Source organism: Ipomoea nil, unplaced genomic scaffold (genome assembly GCF_001879475.1).
Source record: "Ipomoea nil cultivar Tokyo-kokei standard unplaced genomic scaffold, Asagao_1.1 scaffold3087, whole genome shotgun sequence".
Classification (NCBI taxonomy): Eukaryota; Viridiplantae; Streptophyta; class Magnoliopsida; order Solanales; family Convolvulaceae; genus Ipomoea; species Ipomoea nil.
The window spans coordinates 2315065-2335628 of record NW_017619515.1 but is presented as its reverse complement, the minus strand read 5'-3'; the positions used below and the strand labels follow the sequence as shown (position 1 = coordinate 2335628).

The following is a 20564-nucleotide window of genomic DNA, read 5'->3' as shown; positions in this document are numbered from 1 at the left end:
TACACATAAACATGATATAATAAACATGAATTTTATGCAATAAAAACATGAATTATGTACATTATGAATATGAATTTTGTGTATTATGTTAAGTGTTTATGCATATATATATTATGAATATAAATTATGTACATTATGAAATCAAATTATGTGTATTGGACCTGTGAACCGGGGTTCACAGTGTAAATTGCACCATGCATGGTGCATATGGATGCAAAAACGACGTCGTTTTATTAAAAATGCGCGTTTCACTTTAAAAAAAAAAATCAGTTTCGATTTCCAGCAACAACATTATATTGTGCATAATTTGAACTATATCAAACCAGAATTAATGAACTAAAATTCCAGAATCGATGAACTAAAATTTCAGAATCTATGAACTAAAATTCCAGAATGAATGAACTAAAATTTCAGAATCTATGAACTTAAATTCCAGAATGAATGAACTAAAATTTCAGAATCTATGAACTAAAATTCCAGAATGAATGAACTAAAATTTCAGAATCGATGAACTAAAAATCCAGAATCTATGACTAAAATTCCAGAATCTATGAACTAAAATTCCAGAATGAATGAACAACATAATGCTGTTGAGGGGAATCGAAACTGATTTTTTTTTTTTTTTTAAAGTGAGATGCGCGTTTTTAATAAAACAATGTTATTTTTGCATCCGTATGCATCATACACAACATAACTATCTTGTAAAGAAGGCATAGTCTCCATCTTAATTATAACTCAAAATGTACACATAATTATCATGCTGGGCTTTCGCAAAATGATCATAGAGTTAGATTGCGCGAAGGCCACATCCGTAATAAATTCAGTCGAGGTCTATGAAGGGCCAACAAGCAATCTTGTTGAGAGATGCAAAGAGGCAAAGAGAAGACAATGAAAAATTAAGATAGTCCACGCACCTCGGGAACAAAACAAAGTGGCAGACATTCTTGCCAAGCAAGCTTACGAGCACAACGATATCAACACTTGGTTCAAACGCCCTCCCAAAGCAATTCATAAATCCATACGCGAAGATGAGATTGGCCTGTTGAGAGGCACGCTTTCAGTGAGGACCAGCTAGTGATCCTGGATATTCTCTCTTTCCTTCAAAAAAAAAAAAAATTATAACTCAAAATGTCCAAAATAATTTCATCTGGGTCCCTGATGATCACAATAATTCCATTTTGTTCCTAAAAAATTTGTATTGATTATAGAAGTTCCCTTTTTGGCAGGAAAAGTTGTTATCCTTGAAGATGTTGGGTAAGCTTCAGGTCTACCACTTCTCCGCCACGCTATGCTTCCAAGACCACGGCGGCCCAAACTTTCCGGCGACACTTCCCTTCTCTTTCTTCCCCGCCTGCAACCGCCCACGTCTCTTCACGGTGGCCTCCGCCGCCCACCGCAGCCACCAAGAAAATCGTCAAAACACCGAAACTAGCACTACTACCTCCGCTCCGTTGAACGATGAAGCCGCTGGTGTTACTCGAAAGCACAATTCCAAATCCACTTCTATGCTCCTCCACTTCCTCTCATCCGACCAAAACTCCGGTTCAGAAACGCCGCCGCCGGTGGCGGAGAGACGGGTGTCTTCTGCAGAAGAAGAGGAAGAAGATAGAATGAGGCTTCTAGAGATGTCATTGATAAGAAGAAGAACCCCTCAATTCCCAGGCTCAATTTATGTTCAATCTCCCAGCGATCCTGATGTCAATTCATCTTTGCCGCCCATTAAGACTCTGTTTGATGACCAAAGCGGCATTGCTGCTGCTGTAGATGATGATGATGAAGAGATGCTTATTAAAGCTCTAGAGATACGCAGGAGAGTCACCACTGAGATTTTCATGGAGGCGATGAGAAAGGGGAAATTCGGGATCACTTATTCAAGAAATTTGGTATCCAAATTGTCTGATTTCCTTGATTTTGTGATGATTCAAGCTGCTTCAATGAAGCAAATGCCTGAATTCTCGCACTCATCTTTCAATACTCGAGCCAGGGCATTCATAGATGATTCCAATGTCGTGCCAATGATAAGGTACATGAACACTTTAAACCCTAAAGTTCTGATCTTTACTTTTAGTTTTGAACCATTATTGTTGTATTGCATTTTGCCATGAACTGCTTAGGTGGTTGAAACACAATTCATTATCATTTCCTCAAATTGGGAACCTCATCTGTAAATCGAGACGAGATGTTACCTACATAAGACGTTTTGCTGAGTGGTTAAAGTCGGTAAACGTGAAGGGGAGATTCATTGGGGTTGCAATGCTGAGATCAGGAGAGAATGTCTTCAGCCGCAGCTTTGATGATTTGGATGAGAATATCGAGTATTTGGAGAAGAACGGGGTCCGGAGGGACTGGATTGGCTTTGTTATTAGCAGATGCCCTGAAATATTGTCGTTTAGCATGGAAGAACTCAAGATGCGTGTTGAATTCTATTTGAATCTGGGAATGAATGAGAACGATTTCGGGACAATGGTTTTTGACTATCCTAAGGTGCTCGGCTACTTGAGTATGGAAGAGATGAACCAAAAGGTACCTGTTTTAAACTCTCTTGTTAACGTGGTTGGGATTTGAGGATGAGGAATGGCTAATTTTGGCTGTTTTACATCCAGGTTGCGTATCTGAAGGAATTTGGCCTAAGTAACGAAGATGTTGGAAGAGTAATTGCATTAAAACCACATTTGATGGGTTGTAACATCGAGGAGAAGTTGAAGCCCATTGTTAAGTTTTTCTACTACATCGGGATTTCTAAAGAAGGAATGCGAAGAATTCTTATTACCAGGCCGATAGTATTCTGCATCAACTTGCAGAACACCATTGTGCCTAAGGTATGATTTGCTAGCATTTCTTGTATGTTTATCGTGCTCGCAATGATATTTAATCCTCGCTCTTTCTGTGTGCAGGTTCAGTTTTTGCGAGAAATAGGCGTTCAGGAAGATGCCATTGGAGATGTGCTTGCCAGGTTTCCCCGAATATTCACATATAGCCTTGAGAAGAAAATACGACCAACGGTCTGTCCGTTCCTCTTTTTGCTTCCTTTTGTCTTGACATATGTTGTCTCATTCGAACAACATAGGATCATATCATAGATCAAGAATGCAGGTCTTAGGAATTTGTATCGATAAATATGTTCGGTATTCCTACAGGTAATATTCCTCCTGACGAAAGCGGGAGTCTCACAGAGAAATGTCGGGAAAGTAATAGCCTTCCAACCCGAGCTACTGGGATGCAGCATCGCGCACAAATTGGATCCCAACGTGAAGTACTTCCTGTCGCTTGGTATCCCTCTCCGAAAATTGGGTGAGATGATTGCTGACTATCCATTGATTCTTCGATACGATATAGAAAAACATCTTCGTCCCAAGTACAAATACCTACGACGAACCATGGTCCGCCCTCTAGAGGATCTAATTGAATTCCCGAGGTATACAGTTTACTATAATGCTTGCATTAGAAATGCCCTTCAGATTATTCATGCTGTCAACTTTGGAATTTCTTACAGGTTTTTCAGTTACTCCCTTGAAGACAGAATAATCCCGAGACACAAAGTCCTTGTAGAGAATCGGGTAAATTTTAAGCTGCGATATATGCTGAAAAGCACAGACGAAAAATTTGAAGAAATGGTTCAAGATAAAGTGGAAAGACGCAGGATATATGAGAGTGGCATCAGCTGTGACAATTGTAGTAGCATATTAGAAACAGATCAAGAAAACTAACAAAGATATTTGATTTGAACACTTGTAATAATGAACATTTTTTGTTTTTGTCTGTAACTGTGTGTATATAGTGAGTGTATTCATTTTGAATTACAAAATATAGCAACCAAAGAGAAAAGATGACTATTATTACTAACAAAAATGTCTGTCATAAAGAGGCCAAGTGAAGTACAGAAAGTGTATCTAGCGCCTTGAATAAATGGAAACAAGAATTCAAAACTTATAGATGGTTACTCCATAGTTCGAGATAAGTGATTTAAAATTGGAGGAAGCAAAATCTAAGTAGCAGTCTTCAGCTCGGGATCTGCAGCAGTCGAATATATTGGGTGAAGTACATGACCATCTTTGGGCTCAACATGCACCCACTTACGTCCAGTCAGCTTGTTACGCTCAAACTTGACACACCCTTCTTTTAAAGCATAAAGGGTGTGATCTTTACCAATTCCAACGTAATCCCCGGGATGAAATCGGGTTCCTCTTTGGCGAACAATGATATTTCCAGGGATCACCCTCTGCAGCATAAACACTACTTGAGCAAGCAAAATACAAGGACAACAATCAATCTCATAAGAGTTAATACCCAAAATAGTCCTCGATTATTAGTGGTTTCTCTCAATTTCGTCCTAAACAACTTTGGTGACCTAATGAAGTTCTAGACTTTTGTGTTTTTGCTCAATTTAGTCATTCTGTCAAATAAGGGACAATTCAGTAATCTTGGCCTCTCTTTACTCTCAGCCCTGCGAAGTGCAAAATCCCCTTTTCTTTTACAAATTACTCCAAGAATTACTCCAAGACCTGCGAATGAAATTTTATATTCGCAGGTTTGGGAGTAATTCGTAAAAGAAAGAGGGATTTTGCCTTTGCAAGTCTAGGGGTAAAAATGCTGATATTGAAATTACTGACTTGTCCCTCTATTTAATGCCAAGTGAACGGAATAACAAACGGAATACTAAATTAAGCAAAAACACAAAAGTCGGGACTACATTAGGTCACCAAAGTCGTTTAGGACGAAATTGAGAAAAATCATTACAGTCGAGGATCATTTTGGGTATTAACTCAATCTCATAATCTATAACCATTCTTTGCCATTAGGCCAAAAAGAAATTCTCACCTCTCCACCGAATTTCTTTACTCCAAGATTCTTGGGCTTTGAGTCACGTCCATTTTTTGTGGATCCCGCTGTCTTTTTGGTCGCCCAGCGCCGGAGTACTAAGCTCAATCCCTCCCCAGATGCATCTAAACAATGCAAAATAGAATGCAATTACCAACCACCAATATTCTGCATGTAGTTCAAGGACCCGAGGTCCATAAAAACATGTGTGATCAAATTCATACCGCTACCAGAACTGTATACTGGTGCATTTGATACCAACTCTCTGATATTCAACCTCCTAAACAGTGTTGTGAAATTCATGACTCCTGAAGCAACAAAAAAATGTGCCTATTGAGAAGTGAGAACATCTTATAGTTGCCTGATGTCTGTAGAGACAATTGAAAAAATTGCAACGATAACAGACCATCCAAACCTCAAAATGAATCTGCCTTAGTACAATGGAGAAACATAATAACACAATTTCTAATGACTGGTACCAGTCAAGTTGAATAATTCTTAGTACAATGGAGAAACCAAAAAGGCTTAGGTTGAAACCAAGTGCAAGAAATCAAACTCACCAAACTCAGACTAACCCAGTGAGATCAACTACACACAAGAGTAAGGCTTTTCAGCTAATTTAGTTTAACCTACGCTCTAGCTGCAAATAGAGCATAAGAATTCACACACACTGGGTCTAAATTCAACTCAAATACTCTTGAACTCAGATTGAGAGCGATGGATTCTTTAGCAATTGGGTTCCAACAGAAATCATAACCCAAATGAAATTCATAACGACACAAAAGCAAAAGAAAACACCACATTTTCACAGCTCCTTCTACTCAGTGGAGAAAAAGGCGCAGAACCCACTGGGAGGATACTTATAAACAAATAAAAAAAAAGAGATAAAATCATCTAATATATCGTAATAAACACGGAGATACAAATTCGAATCAAATAAACTGCAACTGAAGAAACTAATCACACGGTTTCAATACAAATTACCGATTCAACGAAGGATAAGGGAATTGGATCAGTTCAAAGTGCTACTGGAAAACAAGCTGAGTTCAGCTTTGGAGCATCTCAGTATTCCGAAATTTTGAGTATTTGAATGTTGGCTGGAGCGTTCCAACTTCCGGCGAATTGGTGAAGGCACGTATAAAGCCGAAGGATAAAAACAAAACTTTAAAAAAATGTACAAATAATAATAAAATAGAGAGAGATAAATTAGGTTTTGATTAGCAAAAATCATTTTTCCGCATTATTACCCCACATTTATTGAATTATTGTTCAAATACACTTCGCGACTACCTTGACTAGATGAATCCTCAAAAAGTTGATTTTCTTTTTAAGAATTTTTCCATAACTGAACCAAAAAAAATATAATCAAACATAGAATTTTCCAGCATACAAAACTGATAAAGCACAAGTGACAATTAAGCAAAGCATTAAGCATAATCTGTAAGCAAAGCATTAACTAATTAAACATTAACACTACACAGTCTCTAATCTTTAATCATTAATAAAGTATTTAAGAAAAAAAAATAGACCACATAATTAGCAGCAGGATTCCAAACTTTCAAATCCGGGGTGGAAACCAACACAAATGTCATCACATAATTAAGCAAAACATTAACCAATTAAGCATAATTTCTGGAAATAGCATTTTCCAACAAACAAATAAACATAAGCAAAGCATTAAGCATAATTTCTGGATTTTTTTAAAAAAGCACAAGTGCACAACTAAGAGTCTAAGATCTAAGATTTAGGGAAATTAGGGCGAAAACAAAATTTATGAAATTAGGGCAAAATTCGTAAAATCATAATAAGGAAACTTAGGGCAAAAAAAAAGAAGAGAAAACTACGAACCTGGTGTGGCGACGGTTGAAGCAGAGGAGTACGGTTGAAACGAACGGCTGCTAGTCGGCGACTGGTGCGGCCGTGTGGTGTCTGGTGGGCGGTGGCGACTGGCGAGGCAGAGGAGGACAGAGACACAGAGCGAGTAGCGACCAGAATAATGGAAATATGTAATTAAAATTTTTTTTTAAAAAATTACATTTTTTGTTGTAATCTATAATTCATAAGTGTTGGTAATACTTACCTTTTGTCCCTGGTCCATTAAATTCTTTTCTTTAAAAAAAAAAAACTATTTTTGATTTTTTTTTTTTGCTTTTTTTCTCCTTTCTGGTCTTTTCTTTCATAATCACACTTACAAAAACTTATCAAAAATCACAAAATAACTCTACTAATGTATATGTATATGCAAACTCGTTACTTATGGTTCAAAGGTATGAGCATGGCCACTGCCCATGTGGAAGAAAACTACAACAAGCTAAGCTACAATGGTTTCTAGTTTCTAGTGGAACTTAGGTTTGTGCGTCGGACGGTTCGGTTCGGTTCGGTTCGGATACTCAGAGGGCCAAACCGCACAGATTTAGATTATTATTTTTAAACCCAATTTCATTGTATTAATTTGTAATATCTTTTCGTTTTTATAGGATTTCGGTTGAGGACGGGTTGGTCGGATATCCGAACGCATCTCAGATATTTAAAATATAAAAACAAAATTAAATAATTGACTAAAACACGTAAAAATTAAGTAAAACTGAAAAATTTTACAAAAACAAGTAGTGCACTGTGCACAAACTACGTGTAAACTTTATAACTGTATAAGTTTTAAACTAGTAAACTAGACAACTAGTACTTAGACTCTAAAAAGTCAAATGGGCAAGGGCAATTATGAATTAGCTTATACAAAATGTAAAACTGTAAAAGTAGCCAATTTCTAAAAAACAGTGCAGCAAGCACCATTGCACCAAATCACCAAATGTACAGTAATACAAAAAATATCCAACATGCCAACTGATCCATCAATCCATCATCCTAGAATCCTAGTTCCTAGCTCAGTAGTTCCTACTTTAGCTCTAGCCTACTGTTCTTCTTCTTCATGTCAATACTCAAAACTTAAGATAAATTAGCAAAAACAAAATAAGATATAAAACTATAAAATGTAGAAAATAAGATATTAAACATTGGCTCAATAAGCTTTTTGTCCATATCAAAGTTAGGATTAAAGACAAATTGCTACAACATCCCCATGAGGATAGAGCAACATACCAGCTTAATCTCTTATTTCAAATCATTGGTGGAAGATTTCATCATCGTCATAACAAATAGGTTAAATTATTTAAAGTCTTAAATACATAATACAATGATACATTACCAGCAGTACAACACCCTTGAGTCCAACAACAAACTTACCAACTAACAGTTACACCACTGTGGCACTGTCCAGTGCACCAAGGTCCAAGGGCAGCAACCAACAAGTTAGTAAGTTACCTAGCCTCATTAGGACAACTGGACAACTAGGCAGCAACTAATTACTAATTAGTTACCAAGCCTCATGAGTCACGAGTAATACAGTATACAGATTACATTAATGCAAGAATATAAAGTAGTATAAAGCATAACATTACAGGAATCGTAGGAAGTGTAGAACCACCAATCATCCCAGCTCCACTCCCACCATCAGCACCCAATTCTGCAAATACAAGGACATGTTTAAAATAAAAGTAAATATAAAATGCAGGAAAGTTAAGTGTTAGTATGTTACCCTTTTCAAATCTCTGCAATTCCTTCAGATTTTCCTCAATTGATATGGGGGTATTATGCAGTCTAAGCCAATCCTGAGTACAAACCAGAGCTTCCACAATTTTAGGAGTTAAAGAACTCCTAAATGGATCTAAAACCCTCTCTGATGTACTGAATGCAGATTCTGAGGCAACAGTGGATATTGGTATAGCTAAGACATCCCTGGCTACTTTTGAAAGGATAGGAAACCTTTCAACATTCAGCTTCCACCATCTAAGTATGTCAAAAGAAGATTCTTCTTCAACTAATGCCTTAGCAAGGTAAATTTCCAACTCAGTTTTTTTCTTTCCCCCACTCTCCATTCTTTGTTTCTTAATCTAGGACTTTAACAAACCCTGGGGCTTCCCAACTTTAGACTGTGAAGAATCAGTAGAAGAAATGACAGAAACAGTAGGGATAACATTATAAGGAATCATAGGAGCAATAGGGACAACAGAGGCAGCATAATCATCAAACAACTCTGTAAAAGCTGCAACCACTTTCTCATAGTAGGTTTTACCTTTTAATTCACCATACATGTGTAAGATCTGTGCTGACATGTACTCTAATTTGTCTCTGGGGTCAAGAATGTTTGCAAAGAATATCATGAAGTTCATCTTATCTATATCTCCCCAATACTTTTCAAATTTAACCTTCATAGTTTCCCCCATCAATTTCACAGAACCACCAACTTCCACCATTCCATTCAATAGGCAATATAAATCAGAAATTTCAGAAAAAAAAGTGTTAGATGTGACATATAAAGAACCTGAAATTCTTATTGTCATATCATAAAAACACTTCAACAGATTCACCAAACTCTTCACAGACTCCCAATCAAGAAAGTTAGGAATAGAATCACCCAAATCTGATTTGAAGGAAGAATCACTTTCTTCAAGTGTGATGGGGAATATACACCGGGTATACGGGGCGCCCTACCGACCCGACGGCCCGACCCGGAGACCCGGTCAAGGCGCGACCGGAAAGCTCGCCCTGTTGACCCGGTCGTGCTCTTGTCAAGGGTCCTAGAGCGGGAGACCGGAGACCGGGGGCTTCAGACCGGTAGGAGGGAGGCTCTGTTGGTAGCAGAAGTCCCGCGACACGTGTACGACTGCATGGCTGCCGACCCATCGCCCGGTGCATGTGTGCCACGCGTCTGACATGCCGGAAGACCGGACGCGGTTCCCCATGACCCTTATAAATACTGCATTAATTGCTAGTGAGAGGGACTTTTGGATATTTGGATAAGCTAGGCTAGAGAGGTTCCCGGTCATCTTTCACGACCTAACCTCCTCAGACCTGTTGTACCCGTTCACATATTAATATACTTTTTTATATACGTGTTATTTATCCATATCATTTGGCGCCGTCCGTGGGGACCAGGTACAAAAACAACACGTCTTTACCGGTCCTCGCTAAAATGTATCCCTTCATGGACTTCTTCAACACCGGCGAAAACGCCGACGATGCCCAGCCGGACCTACGGGCTCAGCTCAATGCCCGGATGGACCTCAACCAGCCGCCGGAAGGAGTATTCCAACCGCCAGAACCAGCCAGCGCAGGACCAGCGGAAGCTGCCTATAGGGATATACCGATCCAAGCCGCTTACCCGGCCCCGGGATACCAAGATCCGGCATATCAATGGTGGGCTAGCGCACAACGTTTCTACCCCCCGGTGTACCCGCAGCAGCCGATGCCGGGGATGTACCCGCAGCCGCCGATGCCGGGGATGTACCCACACCCGATGTACAGCCCGGTGCACAACTACAGGGTCGCCCCTACCGTTTTCGGCCCGGGGGCGAGCGATCATGACGGGGGCGGAATGCCGCCACCACAGGGGCCATGGAATCCTCAACCTGAGGCAACACAACCTCAGCGTCGCCTGGCCCACACCCGACTGGGCTCGGTCGATCACTCGGAAGGACGTATGCCCCGGACCAGCGCGTTCGACAGGCTGCAGCCTACAAGCTCCCCCCGGCGGGCTCGACCGGCAGGCCGGCGGCCATCGCTAGACCGATCCGCATCCAGCCGCGGCGCAGACTCGGAGGAAGTAAGTTCCTCCAGAAGCAATCTCAGACGCGACAACCCGCCGAACATGGCGACCGGGGTACCGCGTGACATTATGGAGCAAGTCCGACAAGAGTTCAACCGGTGGAAGCAGGAGCAGACACCACCCGTTCCCGTCCTAGAGACCAAGCTGTTGAGGACTCCCTTTTCTAGCGACGTCATGCAGCAGCCCTACCCAATTGACCTCCGGGTCCAGGGATCAAAGGATTATTCCGGGAAAACAGACCCGGAAGAGCATGTCAATTCCTTTTATGGAAACATGATAATGATGGGCGTGTCGGACGCCATTATTTGTCGAGCCTTCTTCTCAACCCTTTCCGGACGAGCCGCTGAATGGTTCAAGTCCCTTGAACCGGGATCTATCACGTGCTTCGCCGAACTCTCTACCAAGTTCATTCGTCGCTTCGCGATGTCCCGAACGGTCCGGAAGCACTTCACGCACCTCGAGGCCGCCAAGCAGCAGGAAGGCGAGTCACTGGCCGATTTCCTGGTCAAATGGAAAAACGCTATAGGAGAAGTGGAGCCCATGGATGACAGAACGGCGATCAACGTTCTACACTACTCCCTCCGGGCCGGAGCCCTATATCAGGACTTCATCGTTCACCCTCCGCAATCGTACGATGAAGCGATCCGCCGGGTCACAGACCACGCCAACGCGATGGAGGCCAACTCCGCCAAGCGGCGCCAAGAGTCGGGCTCGACCCGCCGCGAAAACCGCCCGGAGCCCAAACGAGGAGATCGACAGCAGGCCCCCCGGGACCTATCCAGGCTCACCCGACCTGTGACAGAGATCCTCGATTACGCCCAAGGCTGTAACCTGATCCAGCTTCCCGAGCCCGGGCGAGACGGCCGGGACACCTCCAAGTTCTGCGCATACCATCGCAACCGGGGGCATACGACGGACGAATGCCGAGTATTGAAGGAAGTGATCGAAGACCTGTTGAGAGAAGGAGAGTTGTCCCAATTCACAGAAAAGAAGGACAAGGGCAAACGATGGAAAAAGTTCTTCAAAAGGACCGGTCAAGACAAAAAGGACAAGGCCCAGGAACCCGACGACGATCACCGGCCCACGGGATCTAAGCAGGTGATCCATGTGATCTTCGGAGGGCCGGAAGGGGGCGACAGCTCGGAAGACCGGCACAGGTGGTGCCACAGCCTGCAGGTCGGGCTAGTAGAAGAGGCTCGACCGGATAAACGCCCGAAGGCCGAACCGATTGCCTTCACTGACGAAGACCTCCCCCGGAACCCCGATCATGGGACAGAGGCCCTAATTGTCACACTTGACGTTAGCGGCGTGGACGTTGAGAGGGTGATGGTCGACACGGGCAGCAGTGTAAATGTCTTGTACCTGGACGTCTTCAAGAAACTGAAATTAGACGACAAGAGGCTGACTCCCGTCCGTACCCAGCTGTCCGGTTTCACGGGCGCCACCATCGAACCAGAGGGCTTGATCCGGTTACCCGTAGAAGTCGGCACCTACCCCAAGGTGGCGAGGGCAGAAATGGAGTTCATCGTGGTGAACCTCGCGTGCGTCCACAATATAATCCTAGGACGACCAGGGATCGCTCAGATCGGGGCGATCATCTCCATGCCGCACCTGTGCATGAAGTTCCGAACTCCGGCAGGGGTCGGCACACTAAGAGGCGATGTCCGTTCAGCTCGAAAGTGCTATGTCAAGGCAGTCCAAAGGAACGAAGGTAGCTCATCCCGAGTAAATGCCATAATCAATGGGAGCAAGGCCGTAGTCAGAGAGCAGCCGGAACCGGCAGAAGAAGTGGAGGACATCCGCCTGTCTGATGATTACCCCGAAAGGACCATTCGGATCGGAGCGGCCCTGCCGCCTGACTTGAGAAGTTCGATCGTGGAGGTCCTGAGAGAATACGCCGATATTTTCGCCTGGGGACCGCAGGATATGCCCGGGATAGCCCGGTCGACAATCTGCCACCACCTCACAGTAAACCCGGCCGCCCGGCCGGTAAAGCAGAAGCAACGGCACCTCTCGGTTGACAGAAGGGAATTCGTCCGACAAGAGGTCAGAACGTTGAGCTCGATCGGGCATGTCAGAGAGGTCGCTTACCCGGACTGGGTAGCTAATGTCGTCTTGGTGCCCAAACCGCCCGCATGGCGCATGTGTATAGATTACACGGACCTCAACCGGGCATGCCCGCTCGACCCGTACCCCCTGCCAAGCATCCATCAGATGGTAGACGAAACCGCCGGGTCCGACCTAATGAGCTTCATGGACTCCTTTAAAGGCTATCACCAGATTATGATGGCGGAGGAGGACGAGGCGAAGACCTCCTTCGTCACGCCGGACGGTTTGTACTGTTACCGGGTGATGCCTTTTGGTCTGCGCAACGCGGGGGCCACGTACCAAAGAATGATCAACATGTTGTTTGAGAAACTACTCGGCAAGACAATGGAGGCATACATCGACGATATGCTCGTCAAGAGCCTCAAGCGGGACGACCACGCCCGGGACCTCCGGGATTGCTTCGAAATCTTACGCCATCACCAGATGAGGTTGAACCCTGCGAAGTGCACGTTCGCGGTGCAGACCGGAAAATTTCTAGGATTCATGATGACTAAGAGGGGCATCGAACCAAACCCGGCCAAGGTCAAGGCGATCTCGGAGATGCAACCGCCCACCACCGTACGGGAGGTGCAGCAGCTGACCGGTAGGCTCGCCGCCCTCAGCCGCTTCCTATCCAAGTTGGCCGAGCGAGCGCTGCCGTTCTTCAAGACATTGAGAAAGATCAACGCATTCAAATGGAACCGGGAATGTCAAGAAGCGTTCGACCAGCTAAAGGAGTACCTAATGTCCCCGGTCGTACTGTCCAAGCCGGAGCCCGGAGAAGATTTGGACGTCTACTTAGGAGTATCGGACCGAGCAGTTAGTGCGGTCCTCTGCCGGACAGATGAACAGAACGTCCAGCGACCGGTCTACTACGTCAGTCACGCCCTGAATGGTGCGGAGACCCGGTATTCTCGGTTGGAAAAGGTAGTGTACGCCCTGTACATAGCCGCGAAGAAGCTTACCCCGTATTTCCAAGGCAGGACGGTTCGCGTGCTCACAGACCAGCCCATTGGATCCGTCCTCCGGAGCTCTAACTCATCCGGCCGATTGGTCAAGTGGGCCCTCATGCTGACCCAATTCGCCATGGAATACAAACCACGACCGGCGATCAAAGGGCAGGCTCTAGCCGACTTCGTAGTGGAATGCACGGCCCGGGAGATCGAGACGACGCCTCAACCCGGCCCGGATGAACAATGGTGGGAGTTGGCAACTGATGGCTCAAGCAGCAAGCGAGGAGCGGGCGGAGGCGTAGTGATCACCAGCCCGGAAGGCTTTAAGTTGTACCACGCCTTGATCTTCTCCTTTTCTCCCACCAACAACGAAGCGGAGTACGAGGCATTCATCGCCGGCCTCCAGTACGTCAGGAAGCTGGGCGCGCAATACATTCGAGCCAGGACCGACTCCGCCCTGGTCATCGGCCAGGTCTTAGGAAATTTCGAGGCCAACGGGGAACGGTTGGTACGGTACAGAAACCGAGCGTTAGCACTCCTCGGGGATTTCCAAGGGTATGCGGTCGAACATGTCCCCCGGGCAGAGAATGTGGACGCCGACGTCTTGTCCAAACTCGTGCAGGAGGCACCCGAGCACATTTCTAAGATAGCCCGCATAGAAGAGATAGCCCAACCCGTCATCGACACGCTAGAGATTGCCCCGGTAGAACCGGCAGAGGAGGGCTGGATAGAAGATTTGATACAGTACTTGACCGACGGCCGCGTCCCCGACGACGAAGAAAGGGCTCGCAAAGTTAAACTGAGAGCACCGCGTTTCCAGGTCATGGAGGGAAAGCTTTACCGACGATCACACGGTGGCCCTTTGATGCGATGTCTTAGCGACTTCGAGGCCGACTTGGTCATGGCCGAGCTCCACTCCGGGATTTGCTCGTCGCACCAGGGCGGTAAGGCTTTGGCGAGAAGAATAATGCTAATAGGATATTACTGGCCTTCGATCCAGCTCGATTGCAAGAGGGTCGTCCGAGAGTGCAAAGCTTGCCAGCTGTTTGCCAAAGTGCCCGGTCGACCGGCCACCTTTTATCAACCTGTGAGTACGGCCATCCCGTTCGCCAGATGGGGAGTTGACATAGTTGGCCCGTTCACCCGAGTAGCCGGCCGGAAAAGGTTCATTATCGTGGCAATCGACTACTTCTCAAAGTGGGTCGAGGCGGAACCGTTGGCGACCATCACGTCGCAGCAGTGCGCTAGGTTCCTTTGGCGCAATGTGGTCTCCCGGTTTGGAGTCCCCGTGCAGCTGGTCATGGACAATGGGAAGCAGTTCGAGGTGGCTTACTTTGTAAACTTCCTGGCAACGATCGGTACTAAAGCCATTAAGTCATCCGTCGTGTACCCGCAGGGCAACGGCCAGGTCGAGAACGCCAACCGGACCATCCTGGAAGGGTTGAAGAAAAAGTTGTACTCGGCAGGGCGAAATTGGGCGGACGAGCTACCGTACATCCTTTGGGCATATAGAACAACCCCGCGAGAGGCAACCAAGGAGACCCCCTTTGCGCTGGTCTATGGTGCGGAGGCCAGACTACCGATCGAGGCGTGGATACCGACTGCCCGAGAGAAGGAGTTCGACCCCGACACCAACGACGAAATGATGGCGGTTGAGCTAGATTCTGTTGAAGAGAAACGAGAGCAAGTAGCTAAAAGAGCGGCCGAGTACCAAAAGAAAGCAAAGGCGTATCATGACGCTCGGGTAAGGCCGAGGTATTTTCAAGTGGGCGACTTCGTCCTACGGAAAAGAGAAGCCAGCCGCCCCCTGGAGGGTGGAAAATTATCCCAGAGTTGGGAAGGTCCGTATGTGATAGCTGCAGTCATCCGCCCGGGAACCTACAAGCTACAGACAACCACCGGGAAGGCTGTAGATAGGGTGTGAAACTCGGAAAACCTCACGCTTTTCCACCACTAGTCGTGTCTAGCACCTCAAGTTGTGTATTGTGCTCAAGTTGTATCGTTATGCTACTGCAACCGTCACCTAGCCGGTTAACCGTTGTGCCGGCAGGTCTGACCCTTTCAGTCTGTTATGTTTAAGTTGTAGTGTTAAGTTTAATGAAATTCTTCCCCTTTCCGAACGAAAACCTGAACGGCACGGCCATTAGGCCAAGAAGCCCTACGAGGGTAGGCGAAGCCCGGGTCCGTCCCGGCACGGCCGTTAGGCCAAGAAGCCCTACGAGGGTAGGCGAAGCCCGGGTCCGTCCCGGCACGGCCGTTAGGCCAAGAAGCCCTACGAGGGTAGGCGAAGCCCGGGTCCGTCCCGGCACGGCCATTAGGCCAAGAAGCCCGGGTCCGTCCCGGCACGGCCATTAGGCCAAGAAGCCCTACGAGGGTAGGCGAAGCCCGGGTCCGTCCCGGCACGGCCATTAGGCCAAGAAGCCCTACGAGGGTAGGCGAAGCCCGGGTCCGTCCCGGCACGGCCATTAGGCCAAGAAGCCCTACGAGGGTAGGCGAAGCCCGGGTCCGTCCCGGCACGACCATTAGGCCAAGAAGCCCTACGAGGGTAGGCGAAGCCCGGGTCCGTCCCGGCACGGCCGTTAGGCCAAGAAGCCCTACGAGGGTAGGCGAAACCCGGGTCCGTCCCGGCACGGCCATTAGGCCAAGAAGCCCTACGAGGGTAGGCGAAGCCCGGGTCCGTCCCGGCACGGCCATTAGGCCAAGAAGCCCTACGAGGGTAGGCGAAGCCCGGGTCCGTCCCGGCACGGCCATTAGGCCAAGAAGCCCTACGAGGGTAGGCGAAGCCCGGGTCCGTCCCGGCACGGCCATTAGGCCAAGAAGCCCTACGAGGGTAGGCGAAGCCCGGGTCCGTCCCGGCACGGCCGTTAGGCCAAGAAGCCCTACGAGGGTAGGCGAAGCCCGGGTCCGTCCCGGCACGGCCGTTAGGCCAAGAAGCCCTACGAGGGTAGGCGAAGCCCGGGTCCGTCCCGGCACGGCCATTAGGCCAAGAAGCCCTACGAGGGTAGGCGAAGCCCGGGTCCGTCCCGGCACGGCCATTAGGCCAAGAAGCCCTACGAGGGTAGGCGAAGCCCGGGTCCGTCCCGGCACGGCCATTAGGCCAAGAAGCCCTACGAGGGTAGGCGAAGCCCGGGTCCGTCCAGGCACGGCCATTAGGCCAAGAAGCCCTACGAGGGTAGGCGAAGCCCGGGTCCGTCCCGGCCTCGATAGGTTGGCGGTACACTCGAAAGAGTCCATCGACGTCATTTGCTCGAGCCCGGGTCAGCCCCGGCCTCGACAGGTTGGCGGTACACTCGAAAGAGTCCGTCGACGTCATTTGCTCGAGCCCGGGTCAGCCCCGGCCTCGACAGGTTGGCGGTACACTCGAAAGAGTCCGTCGACGTCATTTGCTCGAGCCCGGGTCAGCCCCGGCCTCGATAGGTTGGCGGTACACTCGATAGAGACCGTCGACGTCATTTGCTCGAGCCCGGGTCAGTCCCGGCCTCGATAGGGTGGCGGTACACTCGAAAGAGTCCGTCGACGTCATTTGCTCGAGCCCGGGTCAGCCCCGGCCTCGACAGGTTGGCGGTACACTCGAAAGAGTCCGTCGACGTCGTTTGCTCGAGCCCGGGTCAGCCCCGGCCTCGATAGGTTGGCGGTACACTCGAAAGAGACCGTCGACGTCATTTGCTCGAGCCCGGGTCAGCCCCGGCCTCGATAGGTTGGCGGTACACTCGAAAGAGTCCGTCGACGTCATTTGCGAGTTGGCTATATGGTCGAGCCCGGATTCGTCCCGGCCTCAATGAGTTGGTGGTAACACTAGGGGCAGGGAAGCGGGTGAACCAAAAAACCATTTGCATAAAAACCATTAAATTAAGAAAGTTTTACCCGACACAGAGGGGTCGGGCTCCCTCAAGGCGAACCGCCGAAATAACAAAAACTTTTCGGCCTGGCACAAGTACGGGGCCGGGCTCCCGTTCTAGGAGTCTATGCCTCGGGGGGAACCTGCGGTAGCGGCTCATTGGAAGGAGGCTGAACGGCGGCCGGGGGGCTGTCAAACGGCTCGGGGCCTGGATCGGGTACCTCGGCGGGTAAGACCCCTAGGACCAAGGCCAGGTCGTCGTCGTCGAGCGACTGAGCTAGGGCATCCCGATCCTCTTTCTGGGCCCGGCGTTGCCCGGAGCTGAAAGCCCACTTGGCCAGTGTCCAGGCCAGCTCTTCGCCGACCGGATTTTTTAGGAAATGGCGAAAGAACGCCTCCCCTTCGGCTCGGTCGCGGCATACACGGGCCGCGAGTCCCTCCGGGCTGTCCAGCAGCTTCTGAGCCTCCGCAGCCCGGTTCTCCGCCTTGGCCAACCGGTCATTGGCTGCCCGGAGCTTCTTCCGCGCCTCCCTGGCCTCCTTCTCATGGCGGTCGGCGGCCTTCTGAAGGGCCTCAGCATCTTCCGTCGCCTTGGCCCGACGGAACAGAGTCACTAGGGTGCGCGTCATCTGCAACAAAGGAACGTAAGGGTTAGCGACCGTTACCGTCTGAGACTTCGGGGTGATCGATGAAAGACCCGTACCTGTACGACATCGGACGCCCCCTGTTCCCCGATCTCATTTAGCGTCTTCCCTCTCCCGTCGTCACCCGCCGGGATGAGGTCAACCAGTCGGTTGAGCTTAGCCGCGGGATGCTCCCCGCTCAGGAGGACGTTGATGACGGGGGTATCGGCGGTCGGGCTGGCCCGTCTGCTGCGCTTCAGGAGATGAACGTCCTCCGCATCGTCCGCTTCCCGCTCCTTCCCCTTTCGGGTGTTAGATCTTACGACCAGCACGTCCGGGTCGGATTCAGCCTGGTGGGTCGAAGTGATGTCGAGGGGGAGACCGGTAGGTACGGTCGGGTCCGCCGAAGAAGAGCCCGCAGCTGCACTCTTCTTCCCGCCAAGCGCGATCTTCGGTCGGGGACCTGACGGGGGCGTTGGCGCGGCGATGAATGCCTTATCAAAACCCATACCTGAAAAGGGAGAAAAGTTAGGATAACGGTCGAGCGGGACCGGACGAAGAAATCGCAGTTAAAATAAATGCAAAACCTCCGGGCACGGCCGAAGGGCCGGGAGGTGGCCGGGCGATGGTGATCTGAATCCGTTGGGGCTCGTACTTTTCTCTGAGATCGTACCGGGGGGGCTCGAGCCGGGCCGCTTCAAACGCCTCGGGAGTCCGGTAAGTGCGGTAGTCGTAAAACTCCGACGAGATCTTCACCGCGGCGTCAGCAAGCTCGCGGGTCTCGCCCGGAGTAACTTGCTCGAGGTAATGGCTAGGCCATTCCCGAGGGACCGGCAGCTCCCAGACGTACTTCACGGAAAACAGTCTCTCCTTCCACCCACGGTTGTTGTCCGGAAGACGAAGTAGTTTACACCGGTGCCCGTGCGATTGGGCCTGGAGAAACCCGGACCCATACCGGGGCGCCAAGGGCCGCACCGAGTAGAGAAAGTCGAACAGCTCCATCGTGCAGTCGACCCCATGTCGGGCGCAGACCTGGGGAAAGCACACGATGATGCGATGGGCGTTGGGAGTGATCTGCCCGGGGAGGACCCCGTAGTGCTTAAGAAACGCCAGCAAGAACGGGCTGAATGGGAAGGTCAACGGCGCCCTCAGGGAATCGAAATGAAGCCCGAGCCATTCCCGGTCGTTCTTTCGACAATGCTCCCGAGCGAGCGGTCAGTGTCTACGACCACCGATCTGCCGATGAGCGACCTGATCTCTTTGGCTTCGGCCCGGCTTAGAATGCTCATCTGCTCCCGGGCGGACTCGCTGTTGAGAAAGACCAGTTTTCGTCCGGAGGTGGATGCGGCTGGTGCGGAGGTCGCCGCTGGAGTTGGATCTCTGAAGCTGTAGGCCAGACGGTCGCGTGACGTAGGGGACAGGTCGGGTCGCAGGGCTCCGACCACGGTCCGACCCTGAGCCCGAGGCGTGGCTAAAGATCACCCGGGGTGACTTCCCCGGGTGCGATGACCCGATTAACGGGGGGCTCAGCACCTGCACTTCGCTAGACTCCCCCTCCTCACCGTCGCGGCCGGGGCCCTCGGCCAGGAAACCGCTTCGCCCTTCGGACTCGTGAGAGATGGCTTGACCGGCGGGGGCTTGTGGAGAGCCGGGTGCGGTATATCGGTCGATGAACTCGCCCGTGCTGGTGGTCGCCCTGGAAGATCCCGTCGCCGTGAGGGATTCGTCCTCGGCTGCGTAGTCCCGACCGGACACGTTCTGACTATCCGAGCTAGACATCTTCTCCCTTGAAGAGAAAATGAGGGGGAGGGTTTTGTCTCAGTATGGGCTCCCGGTTCGGGTCTTAACCTAAGTCTAAAGGGCCATGAAACTAAAAATAAAATGAAGTGAAGACGAGGCTTACCGATTGGAGAGCTGTGGTGAAGGTGACCGCTAGAAATTCCAAGTAAAATAGCAAGCACGGCCGGGAAGCTCTGAAGTCAGCTGAAGGAGCGAAAAGTTTTCAATGGGGCTTCGAGCTCCTATTTATAGAGGCGAGAAAAGGCGGGAAGGAAGAAACTTCCGCAGCACGCCAGGCCCGCATCCCCAGACCAGTACATAGCCGACACGTGGAGGTCTACGGCCTACGCGCGCGCCTCGCTGCGGCCGGCCCTGGGCTACTCGACCACACAAAGCGCCTTGGAGGAACTCAAGCCCGAACCCCTCCGTCGAGTGCCGTCGGGCTCCAGGCTGGGGGGCTATATGATGGGGAATATACACCGGGTATACGGGGCGCCCTACCGACCCGACGGCCCGACCCGGAGACCCGGTCGAGGCGCGACCGGAAAGCTCGCCCTGTTGACCCGGTCGTGCTCTTATCAAGGGTCCTAGAGCGGGAGACCAGAGACCGGGGGCTTCAGACCGGTAGGAGGGAGGCTCTGTTGGTAGCAGAAGTCCCGCGACACGTGTACGACTGCATGGCTGCCGACCCATCGCCCGGTGCATGTGTGCTACGCGTCTGACATGCCGGAAGACCGGACGCGGTTCCCCATGACCCTTATAAATACTGCATTAATTGCTAGTGAGAGGGACTTTTGGATATT

The 20564-nt window shown here is 49.4% G+C and overlaps 2 protein-coding genes across 4 annotated transcripts; one reads left to right on the top strand and one right to left on the bottom strand.

The window, feature by feature from the left end:
- The first annotated feature begins 923 nt into the window (after positions 1-923).
- On the top strand, positions 924-3797 carry LOC109166213 (transcription termination factor MTERF2, chloroplastic). The gene is made up of 7 exons (XM_019315111.1): positions 924-1060; positions 1227-2023; positions 2115-2523; positions 2604-2819; positions 2895-3002; positions 3138-3415; positions 3494-3797. Exons 2-7 carry the CDS (start codon positions 1248-1250, stop codon positions 3705-3707), a joined length of 2001 nt encoding a protein of 666 aa, XP_019170656.1. The 5' UTR covers positions 924-1060; positions 1227-1247; the 3' UTR covers positions 3708-3797.
- Positions 3798-3807: 10 nt separating this feature from the next.
- Positions 3808-6814, bottom strand: LOC109166217 (50S ribosomal protein L27-like). 3 transcript variants are annotated; one of them, XM_019315122.1, is made up of 5 exons: positions 6667-6814; positions 5803-5929; positions 5043-5126; positions 4819-4943; positions 3808-4219 (listed from the first exon to the last, which is right to left on the bottom strand). In XM_019315122.1, exons 3-5 carry the CDS (start codon positions 5119-5121, stop codon positions 3986-3988), a joined length of 438 nt encoding a protein of 145 aa, XP_019170667.1. In that variant the 5' UTR covers positions 5122-5126; positions 5803-5929; positions 6667-6814; the 3' UTR covers positions 3808-3985. The 3 variants fall into 3 exon arrangements, with proteins under 3 accessions (XP_019170667.1, XP_019170666.1, XP_019170665.1); XM_019315121.1 differs by lacking the exon at positions 5803-5929 and having other exon boundaries at positions 5043-5148; XM_019315120.1 differs by lacking the exon at positions 5803-5929 and having other exon boundaries at positions 6667-6813.
- Between the last annotated feature and the right edge of the window lie 13750 nt (positions 6815-20564).

Bases quoted from the DNA above. Each gene is read 5' to 3' on its own strand.
- LOC109166217 (XM_019315122.1), bottom strand. From the start codon at position 5,121: ATGAATTTCACAACACTGTTTAGGAGGTTGAATATCAGAGAGTTGGTA. The intron at 4,944-5,042 runs GTATGAATTTGA...TGCATTGTTTAG, and splicing joins AGTATACAGTTCTGGTAGCG to ATGCATCTGGGGAGGGATTG. The intron at 4,220-4,818 runs GTGAGAATTTCT...TTTATGCTGCAG, and splicing joins TAAAGAAATTCGGTGGAGAG to AGGGTGATCCCTGGAAATAT.
- LOC109166213 (XM_019315111.1), top strand. From the start codon at position 1,248: ATGTTGGGTAAGCTTCAGGTCTACCACTTCTCCGCCACGCTATGCTTC. The intron at 2,524-2,603 runs GTACCTGTTTTA...TTTTACATCCAG, and splicing joins TGGAAGAGATGAACCAAAAG to GTTGCGTATCTGAAGGAATT. The intron at 3,003-3,137 runs GTCTGTCCGTTC...GTATTCCTACAG, and splicing joins AGAAGAAAATACGACCAACG to GTAATATTCCTCCTGACGAA.